This window comes from Apium graveolens, chromosome 7 (genome assembly GCF_009905375.1).
Source record: "Apium graveolens cultivar Ventura chromosome 7, ASM990537v1, whole genome shotgun sequence".
Classification (NCBI taxonomy): Eukaryota; Viridiplantae; Streptophyta; class Magnoliopsida; order Apiales; family Apiaceae; genus Apium; species Apium graveolens.
In genome coordinates this window covers 25,103,091-25,120,167 of record NC_133653.1, presented here as the reverse complement: position 1 = coordinate 25,120,167, position 17,077 = coordinate 25,103,091, and the positions used below count along the sequence as shown (strand labels likewise).

Here is a 17,077-nt window from a genome sequence, read left to right as displayed (position 1 = left end):
TCATTCTCAAAAAATTCCACCGCTCCATGTGGAAACACAGTTTTGATTATGAAGGGCCCTGACCACCTTGACTTCAACTTTCCAGGAAAACGACGAGAGTTAAACAAAAGAAATTGTTGTCCTGGCACAAATGATTTGAGCACTAGACCCCTATCATGCCACCTCTTGACTTTCTCCTTATACATTTTGTTGTTCTCATAAGCTTGAAGTCGAAACTCTTTGAGTTCATTCAATTGAAGCATCCTCTTCTTTTCAGCTCCATCCAAGTCAAGATTCAACTTCTTCAAAGCCCAATACACCTTATGCTCGAGCTCCATAGGCAAATGATACCCCTTACCATAAACCAACCGGAATGGCGACATCCCAATGGAGTCTTGTATGCTGTTCTATACGCCCAAACAGCTTTATCAAGCTTCAAAGACCAATCCTTCCTTGATGGACACACGACTTTTTATAGAATGCGCTTAATCTCAGCTTGACCATTTGTTTGAGGATGATAAGCCGTAGCAATGCGATGATTCACATTATACCTTTGCATCATAGTAGTGAACTTGCGGTTGCAAAAATGCGACCCCTCATCACTGATTATGACTCTTGGAGTTCCAAACCTTGTGAATATCTGCTTGAGAAGAAAATTAAGCACCACATTTGCATCATTCGTTGGCAACACCTTAACTTCAACCCACTTCGACACATAATCAATCACCAACAAGATGTACTGATTGTTACAAGATGAGACAAATGGCCCCAAAAAGTCAATTCCCCAAATATTGAATAATTCTACCTCAAGAAGCACATTAAGAAGCATCTCATCCATCTTAGACATATTACCCACATGTTGACATCGATCACATTTCAAAATGAACTGATGAGCATCTTAAACAAAGTTGGCCAAAAGAAACTTGCTTGAAGAACACGAGTTGCTGTCTTTTCTCCACCATAGTGTCCTCCATAAGCCGTTGAGTGGCAATCTCGCAAGATTCCCCCCGTTTTGCTGTAAGGAATACATCTCCTGATGATTTGGTCAGCTCCTTATCGAAAAAGAAATGGCTCATCCCACATATACCACTTCACTTCATGTAGAAACTTCTTCCTTTGAGCATATGATAAGTCGGGAGGCATGATATTACTCACAAGGTAGTTCACAATGTCTGCAAATCACGGTTCTTCCTCTTGCATTCCAAACAGCTGCTCATCGGGAAAAGACTCATTTATCAATGTCTTGTCCAGTGAGGTAGCATTAGGGTTTTCTAAATGAGATAGATGATCAGCGACTTGATTTTCAGTCCCCTTTATGTCCGTGATCTCTAATTCAAATTCTTGAAGCAAAAGAACCCATCTGATCAATCTAGGCTTCGAGTCCTTCTTCGAGATGAGATAACGAATTGCAGCGTGATCAGTGAAAACTATCAATTTAGTCCCAAGTAGATAAGATCAAAATTTCTCAAAACCATAGACAATAGCCAAAAGTTCTTTCTCCGTAGTAGTATAATTCAGTTGAGCATTATTTAAGGTCTTACTAGCGTAATAGACCATATGAAATATGTTGTTCTTTCTCTGTCCAAGAACTGCTCCAACTGCATAGTCACTTGAATCGCACATCATCTCAAAAGGTTCATTCCAGTCGGGTGCAGTTATGTCGTGATTAAACTCTTTTTCAGTGTCTCAAAAGCGGCAAGACACTCATCATCAAACTTGAAAGGGACATCTTTCTCTAGAAAACTACACAATGGCTTCGAAATCTTAGAGAAGTCCTTGATGAAACGCCTATGGAAACCCGCATGACCAAGAAAACTGTGAATTCCCTTAACAGAAATTGGTGGAGGAAGATTATCAATGACCCCCGCCTTGGCTTTGTCCACCTCAAGACCTTTACTAGAGACCTTGTGCCCAAAAATAATGTCATGTCGCACGATAAAGTGACATTTCTCCCAATTGAGAACCAAGTGGGTCTCAACACACCTCTTGAGAACATGTCCAAGATTCTGCAAGAATTCATCAAAAGAATCACCAAATACAGAGAAGTCGTCCATGAACGTCTCCACATTCTGGCCAATCATATCATAAAAGATGGCCATCATACATCTCTGAAATGTGGCTGGTGCACCACACAGACCAAAAAAAACTCGTCTGAAGGCAAAAGTACCAAATGGACAAGTAAAGGTAGTCTTCTCCTGATCTTCTGGAGCGATACAAATCTGATTATAACCCGAATAGCCATCTAGAAGACAGTAGTGCCCGTGACCAGCCAATCTGTCGAGCATCTGGTCAATGAAAGGCAGAGGGAAGTGATCCTTCCTAGTGGCCTTGTTCAGCTTCCTATAGTCCATACAAACTCTCCATCCCGTGACTATTCGAGTAGGAATGAGCTCATTCTTCTCATTAGCAACAACTGTGATACCTCCTTTCTTCGGTACATACTAAACTAGACTCACCCAAGAACTGTCATAAATAGGATAGATAATCCTTGCATCCAGCCACTTAAAAATTTCCTTCTTCACTACTTCCTTCATGATTAGATTAATTCTTCTTTGCTGTTCAACCGTAGGCTTGATACCTTCTTCTAGCAGAATTTTATGCTTGCAATAAAAATGGTTGATTCCCTTAATATCTGTTATGGTCCACCCGATTGCCAATTTGAACTCTTTTAAAATCCTCAAGAGCTTCTTCTCATCACTACCTGAAAGGTCAGATGCAATAATCACAGGCAGAGTAGATGCATCACCTAAAAAAGCATACCTCAAATATTCAAGTAAAGGCTTAAGCTCAAGAATAGGAGTTTCCTCAATAGCTGGCTTGAGGCGTTTAGGAGCTTTATTCAATTCCTCCATTCCAAGAGATTCAAAAGGCATATCAATCCTCCTCTTCCAAGGAGAAGCATTCAGGTATTGTAATTTCTCTTCACCTTCGTCATCTTCACTATTTGAATTCCCCAACAAGGCCTTCTCTAAGGCATCAGACCTTAGCAATTGATCAAGTTCTGAAGTCACCACAGAATCGACCAACTCCACCTTTAAGCACTCCTCTTTTTCCGTAGGAAATTTCATAGCATTGAACACATTAAAAGTTATATCTTGATCCAGCACTCGCATTGTAAGCTCACCCTTCTACACATCTATCAAGGTATGGCCAGTCGCCAATAAGGGTTTCCCCAAGATTATGGGAATTTTCTTATCCTCCTCGAAATCAAGAATTACGAAATCAGTAAGGAAGATGAGTTTATCAACCTTGACCAAGACATCATCCACAATACCTCAAGGATATGTAATAGAAAGATCGTCCAACTGCAAAGTCATATAAGTCAGTTTTGGATCAGGCAAGTTCAACTTCTTAAAGATTGACAAAGGCATCAGATTGATGCTAGCTCCCAAGTCACATAAGCATCTGTCGAAAGACACTTTTCCAATAGTACACGGAATAGTGAAGCTTCCATGATCTTTTAGCTTTGGAGGCAACTTCTGTTGCAGCACAGCACTGCATTTATCCGTGAGAGCAATAGTCTCTAAATCATCTAGCTTCACTTTTTGAGAGAGAATACCCTTCATAAACTTTGCTTAACTAGGCATCTGCTCAAGAGCCTCATTGAAAGGTATGTTAATATGAAGTTTCTTGAACACCTCCAGAAACTTCTCAAATTACTTACCCAGTTTTTTCTTCTGTAGCCGCTTAGGAAAAGGCGGTGGAGGATAGATCTGTTTCTCCCCTGTATTACCCTCAGGAGGAGTGTGCTCAACAGTAGTCTTCCATGGTTCCACTTCTGCTTCCTGCTGCTCTACTTCTTCTTCAGCCCCAGCTTCTTCATTCTAAACTTGAGTTTGTTCAGGATTCGCAACCTTCCCTCACCTCAAAGTGATTGCCTTCACCTGCTCTTTAGCTTTCCTCTTTTCTGGTACTTTAGTATTACTAGGTAGTGTACCCGGTTGATGATTTAGCAAGGCATTAGCAATTTTTCCAATTTGATTTTCCAAGGTCTTGATAGAAACAGCTTGGCTTTTGCACATAAGCTTCAACTCCTCTAATTCAGATTTTTTTATTAGCTTGTTACCGCTGAAGTTACTGTCTTGGCATATATTGCGGTTGCTGAAAACCAGGGGGATTATACTGCTTAGCTGGGTACTGCTGATAAGGCTGTTGAACCGTATTCTGAGCGTTGATCCAGCTGAAATTAGGATGATTGCGATTGTTAGGATGATAGGTAGCTGGCACAGATTGTTACGATCGCTGAAAGTTGCTCACGAACTGAGCTAATTCACTAGAAATAGCACACTGATCAGTCTCATGGGCACCAGCACAAAGCTCACAAATACTAGAGATTTGATTAACTCCATAATTAGCCAAAGTGTCCACCTTCATCGTCAAAGCCTTAAGTTGGGCATCTATAGCAGTTGCTGCATCCAACTCCAGAATTCTTGCTACTTTTCCCTGAGTCAGTCTCTGGGAAGGATTCTGGTATTCATTAGCATCCATCAGCTCAATTAATTCATAAGCTTCATTGTAGCTCTTAGCCTACAAGGCTCCTCCTGATGCTGGATCGAGCATGGGTCTAGAAGTAGCACCCAATCTATTGTAGAAACAGTTTATAATCATCCAATCAGGCATGTCATGGTGTGGGCACTTCCTTAGAATCTCCTTATATCGATCCCAAGCCTCACACAGAGATTCTCCAGTTTACTGAGCAAACTGAGTAAGAGCATTCCTGATTGTAGCAGTCTTCGCCATAGGGAAGAATTTAGTGAGAAACTTTTGAGCAAGATTTTCCCAAATAGTGATAGACCCTGGTGGTAGAGAATGTAACCAGCACTTAGCTTTATCCCTCAGAGAGAATGGGAAGTGTCGCAGTTTAATAGCATCTTCAGTCATACTATTGAACTTGAAAGTGTCACGAATCTCGATAAAATACCTGATGTGCATGTTGGGGTCTTTGGTAGGAGAACCCCCAAACTGAACTGAGTTCTGTATCATCTGAATCGTGCTTGACTTGATCTCAAAAGTGTTATCCGAGATGGCTGGCCTGATGATGCTTGACTAAATGTCATTGATCTTAGGCTGGGAATAGTCCATCAAAGTCTTAGGAATTTCTGCTTGATCTCCCATCACTACTAAAACTGGTTCCTCAACTTTCTTTTCTTCTTCTACCTTCTCTTAGTCCTCAACAACTTCCCTTCGAACCACTACAGCTTCTTCCTCGGCTTGATCCAAATTTCTCTTACGAGAACGAGAACGTGTATGCATACAAGCTCACTAGAGTACCTGAAATAAGACCAGGAAACAGATAAGTAACAATGTCCGAGTCAATGAACTTTAATGACCACTGATGACAAATACATAAACTAAAAATTAACACCGAGTCCCCGACAACGGCGCCAAAAACTTGTTAGTCGCTAAACATGTGCTAAAATACACGCAAGTATACGCGTTCGCAAGTAGTATAAGATTTAGATCAAATTTGTTCCCACAGAGACTCTTTGGTTAATTTAAGAATATGCACCTATGCAACAATGATATGGTTATTATCCAATGCTAAGACGATTAATAAATTGGGATTGTTTTAACTAACTTAAGCTAACAATTATAACTAAGAGAATAAGAATTATTGAATTAATGTATATGACAAACATAGGATACTAACTTCATTAGATATTTCATTCAATAGCCTTTTCATTTTTAACCTTAGCATGTAATGGTCATGACACTAATTAGATAACACAAAACTGATAAACGCCAACTTTCGTTGCACGAATACCATACTACCAGACATCCACAAAAGATATAGAAGTTGAATAGACACCAATTATATTGAGACCCTATATGTCTATAGAATTTGATAACATAACGGTTTAATGCACAAGTTATCTATCGTGATTACATAAGGCAAGTAAGATGGTTAAAATATCCTACAAATCATGCCTAACAATAACACATAAACCTATGCTAGCATGGCAACTTCTAAATCCTTAAATTCACTTTTGCTTCATTAAGAATTAACACACTATCTTATAAGTTCGCGACGCTCATAAGACGAATACGCACAACCAATACTACGTTATCATACAATCACCACACACTAAGGCATCGAAACAATTCAACTAAAGAAATCCATAAATAAATCTATTAGAACCCTACAATAATGAGTAGCCCATAATCGGACTCATCATCAACGTGGGTTCCGATGAAAGCATGGTATAATAAACGCAGTCTTTATAATGAATAATAAACAAAGTACAAAACAAGAGTATAGGTTCAAGAGTAATAAAACTAGCATCCAACGTTACAACTTAAACAAATAATTACAAGTTAAACTAGATCTTCTTCGCCTTGGTCTAATTGTGCTAAAACGGTCTTCTTACGCCTTCTTCTTGTGCTCTCGTATGTCTCTCAATAAAAAACGAGCTTATTTATGTACATATAGTAGCCCCATGCAGAGTAGAAGTCTTCTAGATCAAAAGGCCAATAGAATCAGGATTTCTTTTCTCGTCCTGGCACGGCCGCGCGCTTGACCAACATGGGCGCGCTGAGTTTCTGGACTTTGGGCGCTGCCGCGCGATATCACAGTGCGGGCACGCTGACTTCTTGATGAAAATTTTGACTTCTTCATTTTTTCTTGCTGATTCAAGCTGGTTTTCTAAGAGCTTTTATTCCAACACCTCCCTAACACCAAATTAGCACCAAAACAATGCTAATTCACCTGATTGCCTGGATAATGCCTGAAAATATAAAAACAGAAAACACATTAAAATACCAACAACTTGAGTACAAATGCACCAATTCAAAGCTTTATGGAGCGTAATAAAGTGTCATAAATGCCACTCAACAGCTTACCATCCTCAAACTAATAGGCAAGCTGAAGTGTCTAATCGGGAGATTAAACGTATCTTGGAGAAGGTGGTGAATCCATCAAGAAAAGATTGGTCTTTGAAGCTAGATGAAACTACTTGGGCATATAGAACAGCATTCAAGACTCCTCTTGGTATGTCTCCTTTCCGGTTGGTGTGTGGGAAGGCGTGTCATTTGCCTGCGGAGTTAGAGCATAAAGCATATTGGGCTTTGAAGAAGCTAAATCTTGATATGGAAGCTGCTGGAGAGAAAAGAATGCTTCAACTAAATGAACTCGGGGAGTTTCGACTACAGGCTTATGAGAATAATAAAGTATACAAGGAGAAGGTCAAGAGATGGCATGATATGAGATTAGTGCGCAAGTCATTTGTGCCTGGTCAGAAAGTGCTATTGTATAACTCTCATCTCCGACTTTTTTCGGGAAAGCTTAAGTCGAGGTGGTCAAGGCCATTCATGGTCAAAACTGTGTTTCCATATGGAGCGGTGGAGATTTTTGATATGCATCATGATCAAGCGTTCAAAGTGAATGGGCAGAGATTGAAGCATTACTATGGAGATACGACGAACCGCGAGGTGGTGAGCGCCGTTCTATTGACAACTTGAGTTTGAGGTTTCACGTCAAGCTAGCGACGTAAACCAGGCGCTTCGTGGGAGGCAACCCATGACTTGCTGTATTTTAATATGAAAAAAGCAGAAAAAAATCATTTTTTCCAAAAGCACAGCGCGCCCGCGCCAGAAGCGGGCCGGCCGCACGGAATTGGCAGAATCACGGCGCGCCCTCGCGAAGATGCGGGGCGGACTCGCAGCTTCCCTGGAGAAAGAAAAAAAAGGAAAAAACAGAGAAAAAAAAACCTACCCGAATTTTACCCTATTCCTACCCTAATTCTTATTCCTAAACACTTCTAACCCTTCTATATATACATACATCGTATATCCAATCTCTCACATATCTTTCAATTCCAAAACCCTAGCTTATCCTATACACTACATACACATAAAATCTTTATTACTCTTGTAATGGCACCCAAAAGATCGAGAGTCATGGTGAGTAGCAGCTCTAGTCCCTCGTGTACCGAGGATTCGAGTGCTGGTAGAGCAGGCAATAGATTTTCTTCTCCGGAGACCCAGGCTGAGTTTGCGAGATTGATGTCCAAATCAATTATGAATGAGAGGGGTTTCTTACCCACTGCGAGAGATGAGAAGCTTTTGGAAATAGTTACGGAGTTGGGTTGGTAGACATTCTGTGAGGTTCCTGCTGCTGTCCCGATGAGCATCATGTGAGAGTTCTATGCGAATGCTAGGGCGGACAAGAATGGGTTTTCTGTGTTTTGTGGGTTGACGGTGGATTATCATTCCATGGCTATTCGTCAGGTCATTAATCAACCCGCGAGAAAGCCAATGCAAGAGGACTGGGTGAACAAGTCTAGGGATGAATTGGATCTTGATCATAGTGTGGCTGAGTTGTGTGTTCCGGGAACACGGTGGAAGTGCAAGAAGGGCACGAATGAGCCGCTCACTTTTCCGCCTGCATGTATGAACAGGTATGCTCGGGCATGAATTGCTTTTGTGTGTGCCAATATTATGCCTTATTCGCATCAGTATGATGTTACTGTTGATCGTGCTATTTTATTTTGGGGGATATTGAATGAGGAGTATGTGGATCTCGGCCATGTGATATATCAGAATATCCTACGATTTCTGCAAAACAGGACATCAGGGGCGATTCCTTCTGCCTCTATTATAATGAAGCTTTGTGTTTCGGTTGGTGTTTGTTGGCCCGAGTTGGAGCAGTTGCAGATGTCGAGCGCTCCTATTGATAGCTCCACGATCGCAGTGATGCAAGAATGGTATGGTGGAAAAGCTGATGAGAAAGGTCTGGGGTACACTTATGACCATTTGCTAGGAGGCCATCCAGCTGATCAGACTTATGCTGGTGGTTCTTCTCCAGCTAGGCGTGCAGCTTGTAGAGCCGCTCATGGAGAGGCTAGTTCTTCACGATGCACGACATGCACAATCGTTTTGCTGCAGACTTGACACAGGCTTTGGGCACTGCTTTCCGAGCCACTGGTGTTGAGGTTTATTGGCCGGTATTTGGTGTTAATTCTGTGTATCTGCCACCTGATACTCCACCCGAGGAGGGTGATCTTTCTGACGACTAGGTATGCCTGAAATCCTTATTATTACCTTCAATGAGGACATTGAAAATTTTAAGTTTGGGTGTGATAATGTAAGGATTAGTTTGTGTGTGTTTATATAGATTCATATTGCATGTTTAGTTATATTTCATTCGTATTTTTGCATGATTGTTCATATTGGGACATATTTGTTTGCATTATTATGTGAGTTCATATAGTTACATGTACATGCATATTCCCTTAGGTTGAGCTATTGTTATCTGATAAGTTGATGTTAATTTGAGTGTGGTGATGACGAATAGAGGGTTGTTTAAGTCTTAATGAATTGATTTGCATTCCAGAAAAAAATCACAAGTCTTATAGGATTGCATTTGATCTAGATCATGATCATACTTGTTAATTTGTTAAGATTTAATCACTTGGTTATATTTAGAATTTTTTCTATTCTCGTAATGATGTAGGAGCACTTATTTTTAAACTGGAGAAAAGTAGGATTTCATTGCTAGTTGTGAATAAGTTTAGGCATCAAATGGCTATTAGCCGGCTCATAATTTATGAGTAGTCTAGGGTTGAATGAGACTGAGTGAAACGCACTCATTCAGGAATAATTGTTGAAAAAAAAAGAAGAAAAAAATATGTGTTTATGCATAATTGATCAAGAGTGAGCTCTTTTATACTCGAGAAATTAAGTTCTAGGGGACTTTGTGCCTAGTGACCTAAGGCTTTTATAACCAGGGATCCGCTAACCTAACGCTCGCTATACGGGTATTATTGTATAAGTCTTTTGGGACCTCATTCATGGCACAGTCAAATAAGCATCTTTTTTATGTGTTCAATAATAGTGTGAATCATTGTATAACTCTAGTAGGAAGGAGGTGTTGTGAGTCATTATGTGTTTATCGTCTATTCTATTTATAAACTTGTGATTGTTTTGATAATAGATAAGTTATGGTTATTGATCTAGTATCGAGAGTATATCTGTTAAGCATCTCACACACGCACATTTCTGGTTTGTGAGTTAGTTTGTGGGATTTATTCGAACTCTATTAAAAGTCGTTGCATTCTTAGAGGCATTGGCTTATTCATTTGGTTATGGTTATTCTGAGGGGATCGATTGCATTATCATTTAGTTGCATTCACGTAGTTGCATTCATGCATTAGTTTTGTTTTGTAGTTTTTGAGTCTGTTTATGCTTGAGGACAAGCCTCGATTCAAGTTTGGGGGTGTGATAAGTGGATTTATATCTACTTGGAACGTGTCATTTCAGGCTTAAAATGGTGTTTTTGACTCAAGTATCTGGAATGTTTGATGTGTTTTTGTGTTATTGCATTACAGGCATTAGTTGGTTGAAGAAAGGAGCTTTTCAATGAAATATGCAGAAAAGAGATCAGAATTAAAAGCCTGGGCCATTATCAAGTTGAAGAGCATCTTGATAGCTTCGCGTGGACTGTTGATTCGCTGAAATCTGATGAACGGAACTCAAACTACAGCAAAAATAAGAAAATGAAAAAAATAATTCAGAAGAGCCGCGCGCCCGCGCCAGATGTGGGGCGGCCGCGCCGGTTTGTAAGAGAGATCGCTCGCCCGCGCGGGGGTCCAGGTCCAGAATCCTGATTTGAGTCTGTTTCGGTGATTTCGCGAGCCCAGGTCATCCAGAAGCCTATATATCAATAAAAGGTCATTTTTAATAAGAGGGAGCCAAGGGAGAGCATTAAGAAGACCTAGAGAGCACAAGACGGCTACGGAGAAGAAGACTTTTGTATTCTTCAATATAGTTGATACTTTGGATGCTTGTTTTTTATTTTTCTTTAAACCCTAGTACTCTTATATTGTTTATTATCATGATTTCATTGGAACCCATGGTGACGATGAGTTCGGTTATGAACTAACCGTTGTCATGGGGTTCTAACGGATTTATTTATGGATTTCAATAGTTAATTGCTTTATAGTCCTTTGCGTGTGGTGATTTATGATTTTCTAGTTTGGTTGTGCTTATTCGTCTTTGATGTGTAGCTGACATCTAAGATTTTTTGTTAATCTCTATTGAAGCGACAGTGAATATAGAGGTTTAGAACTTGCCATGCTAGCATAGGTTTATGTATGATTGACATGCATAATTCGTGGGTAAATTTAACCATCTTATTCACCATATATAATCACGATAGAAACTTGTTCTTAAACCATTATGTTTTCAATCTTTATAGACATATAGGGACTAAGCATAATTAGTGTCTATTCAACTTTTATCTTAATTATGGATGTTTGATAGTAGGGTATACGTATAACGAAAGTTAGCATATACTAGTTTCGTGTTATCTGATTAGTTGTCATCGCCATCACATGCTAGGGTTAAAGAACATAACTTTGAATGAAGTATTTGTTAGGAAAGATTGAAGATGTATGTTTATCTCAATAATACTGGTTTGGATAACTCAAAATAGGATAAGGACTTTGAAATAATCTATGTTCCACTGGAATCAGTACAGATTTGTTATTGGGTATATGCACAAAAGGTTTTGTTAGCTGCAGTGAAGAAGACGTCAACAGTGATCCGTATGAAGTTCATTAATATGTTCAGGCATCGGAGGAATAAGGCTGGAGTCATTCGAAGCAGTTGTCAGAATCAGTGTGAAGACCTCAAGGATTCCTAGTGAAGTTGGTTATATTTGGTAGAAGACTTAACAGTGGTTTATACGGGTTTAATACGAAGGCCTGAGAGCGGAACTAGTCATCTGCGAACCAGGCCCGTGCACTAGACGTCAGTGATCCGTGAAAGGGAAATGAATATTATTTTAGGAACATTGTTAAGTGGGTTTTGTACTCGAGGAGTCTGGAAATATTTTGAAGTACAAAATCCAGGCGATTAGAAGGCCTGAAGATACAGAGGAGTACAACCCGAGGATTTACTGGATTTATTTTTAAATCAATGACTGATTTTTTATTAAATGAATAAATGAAAATCATCTCATTTATTTATTTAATTTTAGATCACAATTTGATTTTAAACTAAATAAATTAAATATTGAGTTTTATTAAATGAATAAATTAATCTCAAAAGATTTATTTATTTAATTTAATATCAATATTTAATTTTCGAAAATAAAATCAATGTTTGAATTTTATTTAAATAAATAAATAAATTTAAAGTTTATTTATTTATTTAGTTTAAATGTCAAATATTTATTTTCTTTTAATTATCCAGCTAGCCAGTTTTGCATGCATGTTGGTGTGTTCATTTGTTTTACAAAAGAAGAAACCACGAACAGAATGTATTATTCAGCAAATTGGTAGCTCGGTTGATGTTCAAGCGCAGGACTGGAAAGGTTCTGTTATTATGTCTCAAACAATTATTTATTCGATAAACAAATAAAAGCCACAGGATTGTTCAAAGCAATCCAAGAAAAAGAAATGGTGGTCATTTCTTTGATTCATTCGCGGGACCACTTTTTTGATTTATACAAAACAAATGCGAAGGAAATAAACAAAGGTATGGAAATGAAGCTACTGCTTGGTTCGTTGACAAGAAAACACATGGCGGGACCCACGGAGACTCGGAATTAACAGAACAATAATTGTAAAGTAAAATAACAAGGCGGCTGTTCTATCCTTATTCGCGCGTTCAACGCACGTCTGGCGACTTACTGTGCAAGTCTGGTGCGTGTACCACAAAGCAACACCTGGCACCTGGCTTTTTCCTCGAGAAAATGTCTCATGTGCATGCATGTGGTGCCATTTCTTTGTCCTCCTTTGTTTATTTAAACAGAAAGGACCAGGTACATGCAAAGTCGCCATAGGCGAATTATACTGAGGAAAAGGCGGCATCAGTTAGTCGCCACAGACGCTTCCACCTGGTCGCCACAGGATTAATACAATGCATGTTCTGTTTTTACTCCCTCAAGGTCACCATAAAATTTATTTATGCAAGCTGTACCATTTCAAACAAATGGACAAGAGGCAGCCACGTAGTCTCACTTTATCTCTCCTATATTCTACCATCTACGAAACCAAAAAATTGCAGCAGATTGAACACTTCTCAGCAAAACACCATTAAAGCTCTGCAGAATTTTTCTTGTAAAGTGGGTTGATTTCATTTATTGAAATTAAGGAGAGAAGTGCTGCCCAATTTATTGCACACCATTAAAGCCTTACAAACTTGTAACACTCATTATTTAAAGCTCTCTTGATTGTATTTAAAATCTTTTGATAGAAGCTTTGAATTTTTAGAGTGATAGATAGAACCCCAAATTGATTACTATTATTTTGGTTCTCTCTATATTTGTTGCTTCGAATTATTTATATTCGTAGTTGTAAGCAAACCTTTACGGTTTAATTTCTTAATAAAAAGAATTATTTCGTGAATCTCTTAGTGTTTTTTTATTTCGCTTTCGAGGTTTATTTTCCACTGTAGTTAATTAACGAAAAACATACATTCACCCCCCCCCCTCTGTATGTATATTTCGACCTAACAATTCGTATCAGAGCTTGTTGATCGATATACAGATCTGATCCGTTAGATTAGCAAGTTTTGTTGTTGATTTTGGTTGTACGGAGTCTGAGAGTGCTTTCCGTGTGTAGATTTGATTTGGGTTTGTTGGTTTTGACTTGACTGGTTTGGTATTATTGACTGACTGGGTTATCGTATTTTGAGACGGTTTATTGCAAATTTTTCTCAGATCTGAAAAGATGAGTTCTCATAAAGTTAGTATCAAGGTTCCTCAGTTTGATAAATCGAGATATAATCTATGGAAAAAGAAAATGCTATTGTATATTTGGACATCGAATCTAGAGTATATGAGAGTATTGAGAGAAGGAAGACATGTGTCGATGAAGGATCATCCGGAGTTGCCTAATATGAGAATGTCATGCCCTGAAGCAGAATGGCGTGCTCGTGATAAAGAACTGATAGCTCTGGATGAAGGCCTGCAGCTTATTTTGGTGGATTCAATGGATGATGATATGAGTCACCAAATTATGGTCTGTGAGAGTGCAAAGCACATGTGGGAAACCATAGAACTACTTATGGAAGGAACTGAATATGTCAGGCAGAATCGATTGGATATCTTGACTTCACAATATGAGGCCTTCAAGTCCTTGCCTGGAGAAAGTATTACTCAAGTATTTGAAAGACTGAACAAACTGTTAAACGAATTAAGTATTCATGGCAAGACTTATCCTCAGAGAGAAGTCAACAGGAAGTTTATGCTAGTCCTACCTCACCACTTAGAGAATAAGGCTTCATCTGTTCGTGAGCCTGTTGACTTTGAAACCATGACACTTGAGAAGTTGTATGGTAAACTGAAGACTCGTGAAATGGAGCAAGAACAAAGGAAGATCATCTATGGTGGTGGTAAGGTTGATAGTAAGAATGCTGGACTACTCAAGACAACTACTCTTGTAGCTAGTGGAATCAAAGAGCTTGACATTACTGCTGAAAAGCCTAAGTCTAAAGCTGAAACGCTCTTTGAGGCTAAGATGGATGATGGAAACCTATCTGGGAGTCCAAGTGACTACTACACCACTGAGGAGTTACAAAGCATGGAAGATCCTACTATGGCCAATCTAGCAGGGATGTTCAGTAACATCAGGTTTAGAAGAAAGCAAGGCTTTAGGGGTTCTGGAAGCAACAACTGTGGTCAGAGGTCAAGTTCATCTTCTGGATCAGGTTACAAGATAGGGATGGTCGATAGAAGCAAGTTCAGATGCTATAACTGTGATGAGGTTGGGCACTTTGCCACTGAATGCAGAAAGTCTCAGCAAGGAAAGGATAAAGGCAAAGCTTATCAGAAGAAGAACTCGGGTAGCTCAAGGAAGTATCCAGTGAAATCTTACATAGCTGAGGAGAAGAGCTGGGATGACATTGATGATGAAGAATAGAAATATGGAAATCTTGCATTGATGGTAGAATCTTCATCTCAGGTAACATTTCCAACTATTTGTGATTTACCTCCAGTTAACGTGTGTGAGAATGAACATTGTGTCGCCTTCAGGAAGACTGTCCTAGTGTATGGAAATGTTGTTTCTCATCACTATCTTAAGGCATGATGTAATACAAAGGAATGCATTTAGCAACATGATGCCGTAAAAGAAGTGTATAGAAACCTTAGTACTACACTAAGATGTACTCTGCTTGATGTCGAAGACCTTAAAGTAGAACTAAAGAAAGTTAAAGATGAAAGTGTTGAGAATCTTAAGCAAACCAATAAATATTTAAAGCTTAAGATTAATAAGTATCTTGAGACAGAGGAAGAGCTAAGGAATAAGAATGCATAATTAGAAACTAAATTGCATGCTTTTACTGATTCTGTAAATCTTGCTAAGAAGCTTATAGCTGATCAAGTAGTAGGTGGAATGGTTGGGATAGGCTTAGACTACGACGAACTTAGAAAAGCTTCTAAGAAACGAGTAGTTGAAAATGAGCCTGTAGAGAAAGTTGTTAATCCCCCTAGTACACCTCATGTTCTTAAGGAAGCTAAGAAGCCTCTATTTAAGAAAGCTACTGTTGAGCCCTTTGATGAAGATAATCTTTATATTCATCATGAGATGCTTGTTGAGGATCTCGAGCTCTCAAGGAGACAAAAGGCAAAAAAACCTACGTCTGTTGCTAGTGACTCTGACTTATCTTTTGTCGGACTAGGTTTTACTTCCAAGAATAAGAAGAATAGAAGTAGAAATGGCAGGATAGGAAATAATGGCCCTAAGAAGTTATGCAATAACTGTGGTTCTGTTGGTCACCTTACTCATTCTTGTAGAAAGGTTAAAGTAGACAATGTTAAGAATGCTTATGTGCATAACATGCCTAACATGCCTAAAGTTTCTAAGTGTAATAAATCTGTTTGCATGTCATGTGTAGTATCTTTCATGCACACTTATCTTGATTCCACACACTCATATAATACATCTCATAATCATGATAAGCATGTTAGTAAGAACACTGGTAGATCAAAGACTGTAAGCCCTCCTAAAGCTAGGAAAGTGGCACCTGTCACCAAGCCCAAAAGCAAGTCTGATGGTGCTTCTGAAAGTGACAAGAAAATAGTCAATGATAAAGTAAAAACTGTTAAGCCTGTCATTCTGTGAAGAAAAATGTTATATATTCAAATGCTTCTAAGTCTTCTGGACCCAACTTAGTTTAGGTACCAAAGAAAACTTAATCACTTTTGTTTTAAGGGCATAAAGCAGAAGAAGGTCATGTGGATTCTAGAAAGTGGATGTTGTGGGCATATGACTGGAGATAGAGCCCTGCTATGAAAGGTGGTTGAGAAAGCTGGCGCAGTGGTTACTTTTGGAGATGACAGCAAAGATTATACTACGGGATATGGCTGTTTGGAAATTGGCAATGTCATCATTGAAGAAATCTCTCTGGTTGAAGGTCTTATGCACAATCTTCTCAGTATCAGTCAATTATGCGACAAAGGATGTGAAGTGTTGTTCAAGAAGGAGAAGTGTTTGATATCTAATCAAAAGAATGAGAAGCTGACTCTCAATGGAGTTAGAAAGGGTGATTTGTTCGTAGCTGACTGGAATTCTGCAGTTGGTCAAGTAATGTGTTTCTACAGTAAAGCCTCTCCAAATGAAAGTTGGTTAGGGCATAAGAAGCTCTCCCACTTGAACTTCAAGACCATGAATTCTTTGGTTAAGAGGGAATTGGTGAGAGGATTGCCCGAGATGGAATCCAGTCCTGATGGACTTTGTGAAGCATGTGAGAAGGGAAATTCAAAGAGGGCATCACACAAGAAGAAGACAATGACTGATATCACTGAACCACTACAACTCCTTCACATGGATTTGTTTGGTCCTGTCAACGTCATGTCTATGTCAAGAAAGAAATGTGGCTTAGTGATTGTTGATGACTATTCCAGATACACTTGGGTGTTATTCTTATATTTAAAGGATGAAGCACCTGATATGATTATTGATCATATCAATAAGATTGAGTTAGAAACTGGAGTGCATGTGTGAACAATCAGATCATATAATGGAATAGAATTCAGAAATGCAAAGCTGAATGATTTATGTGTTGAGAAGGGCATCTCAAGACAGTTTTCAGCACCAAGGACTCCACAACAAAATGGAGTGGTTGAGAGGAAGAATCGAACATTGGTTGAAGC

At 39.0% G+C, this 17,077-nt stretch overlaps 2 protein-coding genes and 1 non-coding gene across 3 annotated transcripts; all 3 read left to right on the top strand.

Moving 5' to 3' along the window:
• Positions 1 to 4,597: 4,597 nt before the first annotated feature.
• LOC141676019 (small nucleolar RNA R71) lies at positions 4,598 to 4,704 on the top strand. Its single transcript, XR_012556633.1, has one exon. It is a non-coding gene; the product is annotated as a small nucleolar RNA R71 (small nucleolar RNA).
• A 2,265-nt stretch (positions 4,705 to 6,969) lies between these two features.
• Positions 6,970 to 7,437, top strand: LOC141673417 (uncharacterized). Its single transcript, XM_074480161.1, has one exon. The coding sequence runs from the start codon at positions 6,970 to 6,972 to the stop codon at positions 7,435 to 7,437; it is 468 nt and encodes a 155-aa protein (XP_074336262.1).
• Positions 7,438 to 13,652: 6,215 nt separating this feature from the next.
• Positions 13,653 to 14,843, top strand: LOC141673416 (uncharacterized). Its single transcript, XM_074480160.1, has one exon. It carries the CDS (start codon positions 13,653 to 13,655, stop codon positions 14,841 to 14,843), a length of 1,191 nt encoding a protein of 396 aa, XP_074336261.1.
• The last annotated feature ends 2,234 nt before the right edge of the window (positions 14,844 to 17,077 follow it).

Coding starts and splice junctions, on each gene's coding strand:
- LOC141673417 (XM_074480161.1), top strand. CDS start 6,970: ATGTCTCCTTTCCGGTTGGTGTGTGGGAAGGCGTGTCATTTGCCTGCG.
- LOC141673416 (XM_074480160.1), top strand. CDS start 13,653: ATGAGTTCTCATAAAGTTAGTATCAAGGTTCCTCAGTTTGATAAATCG.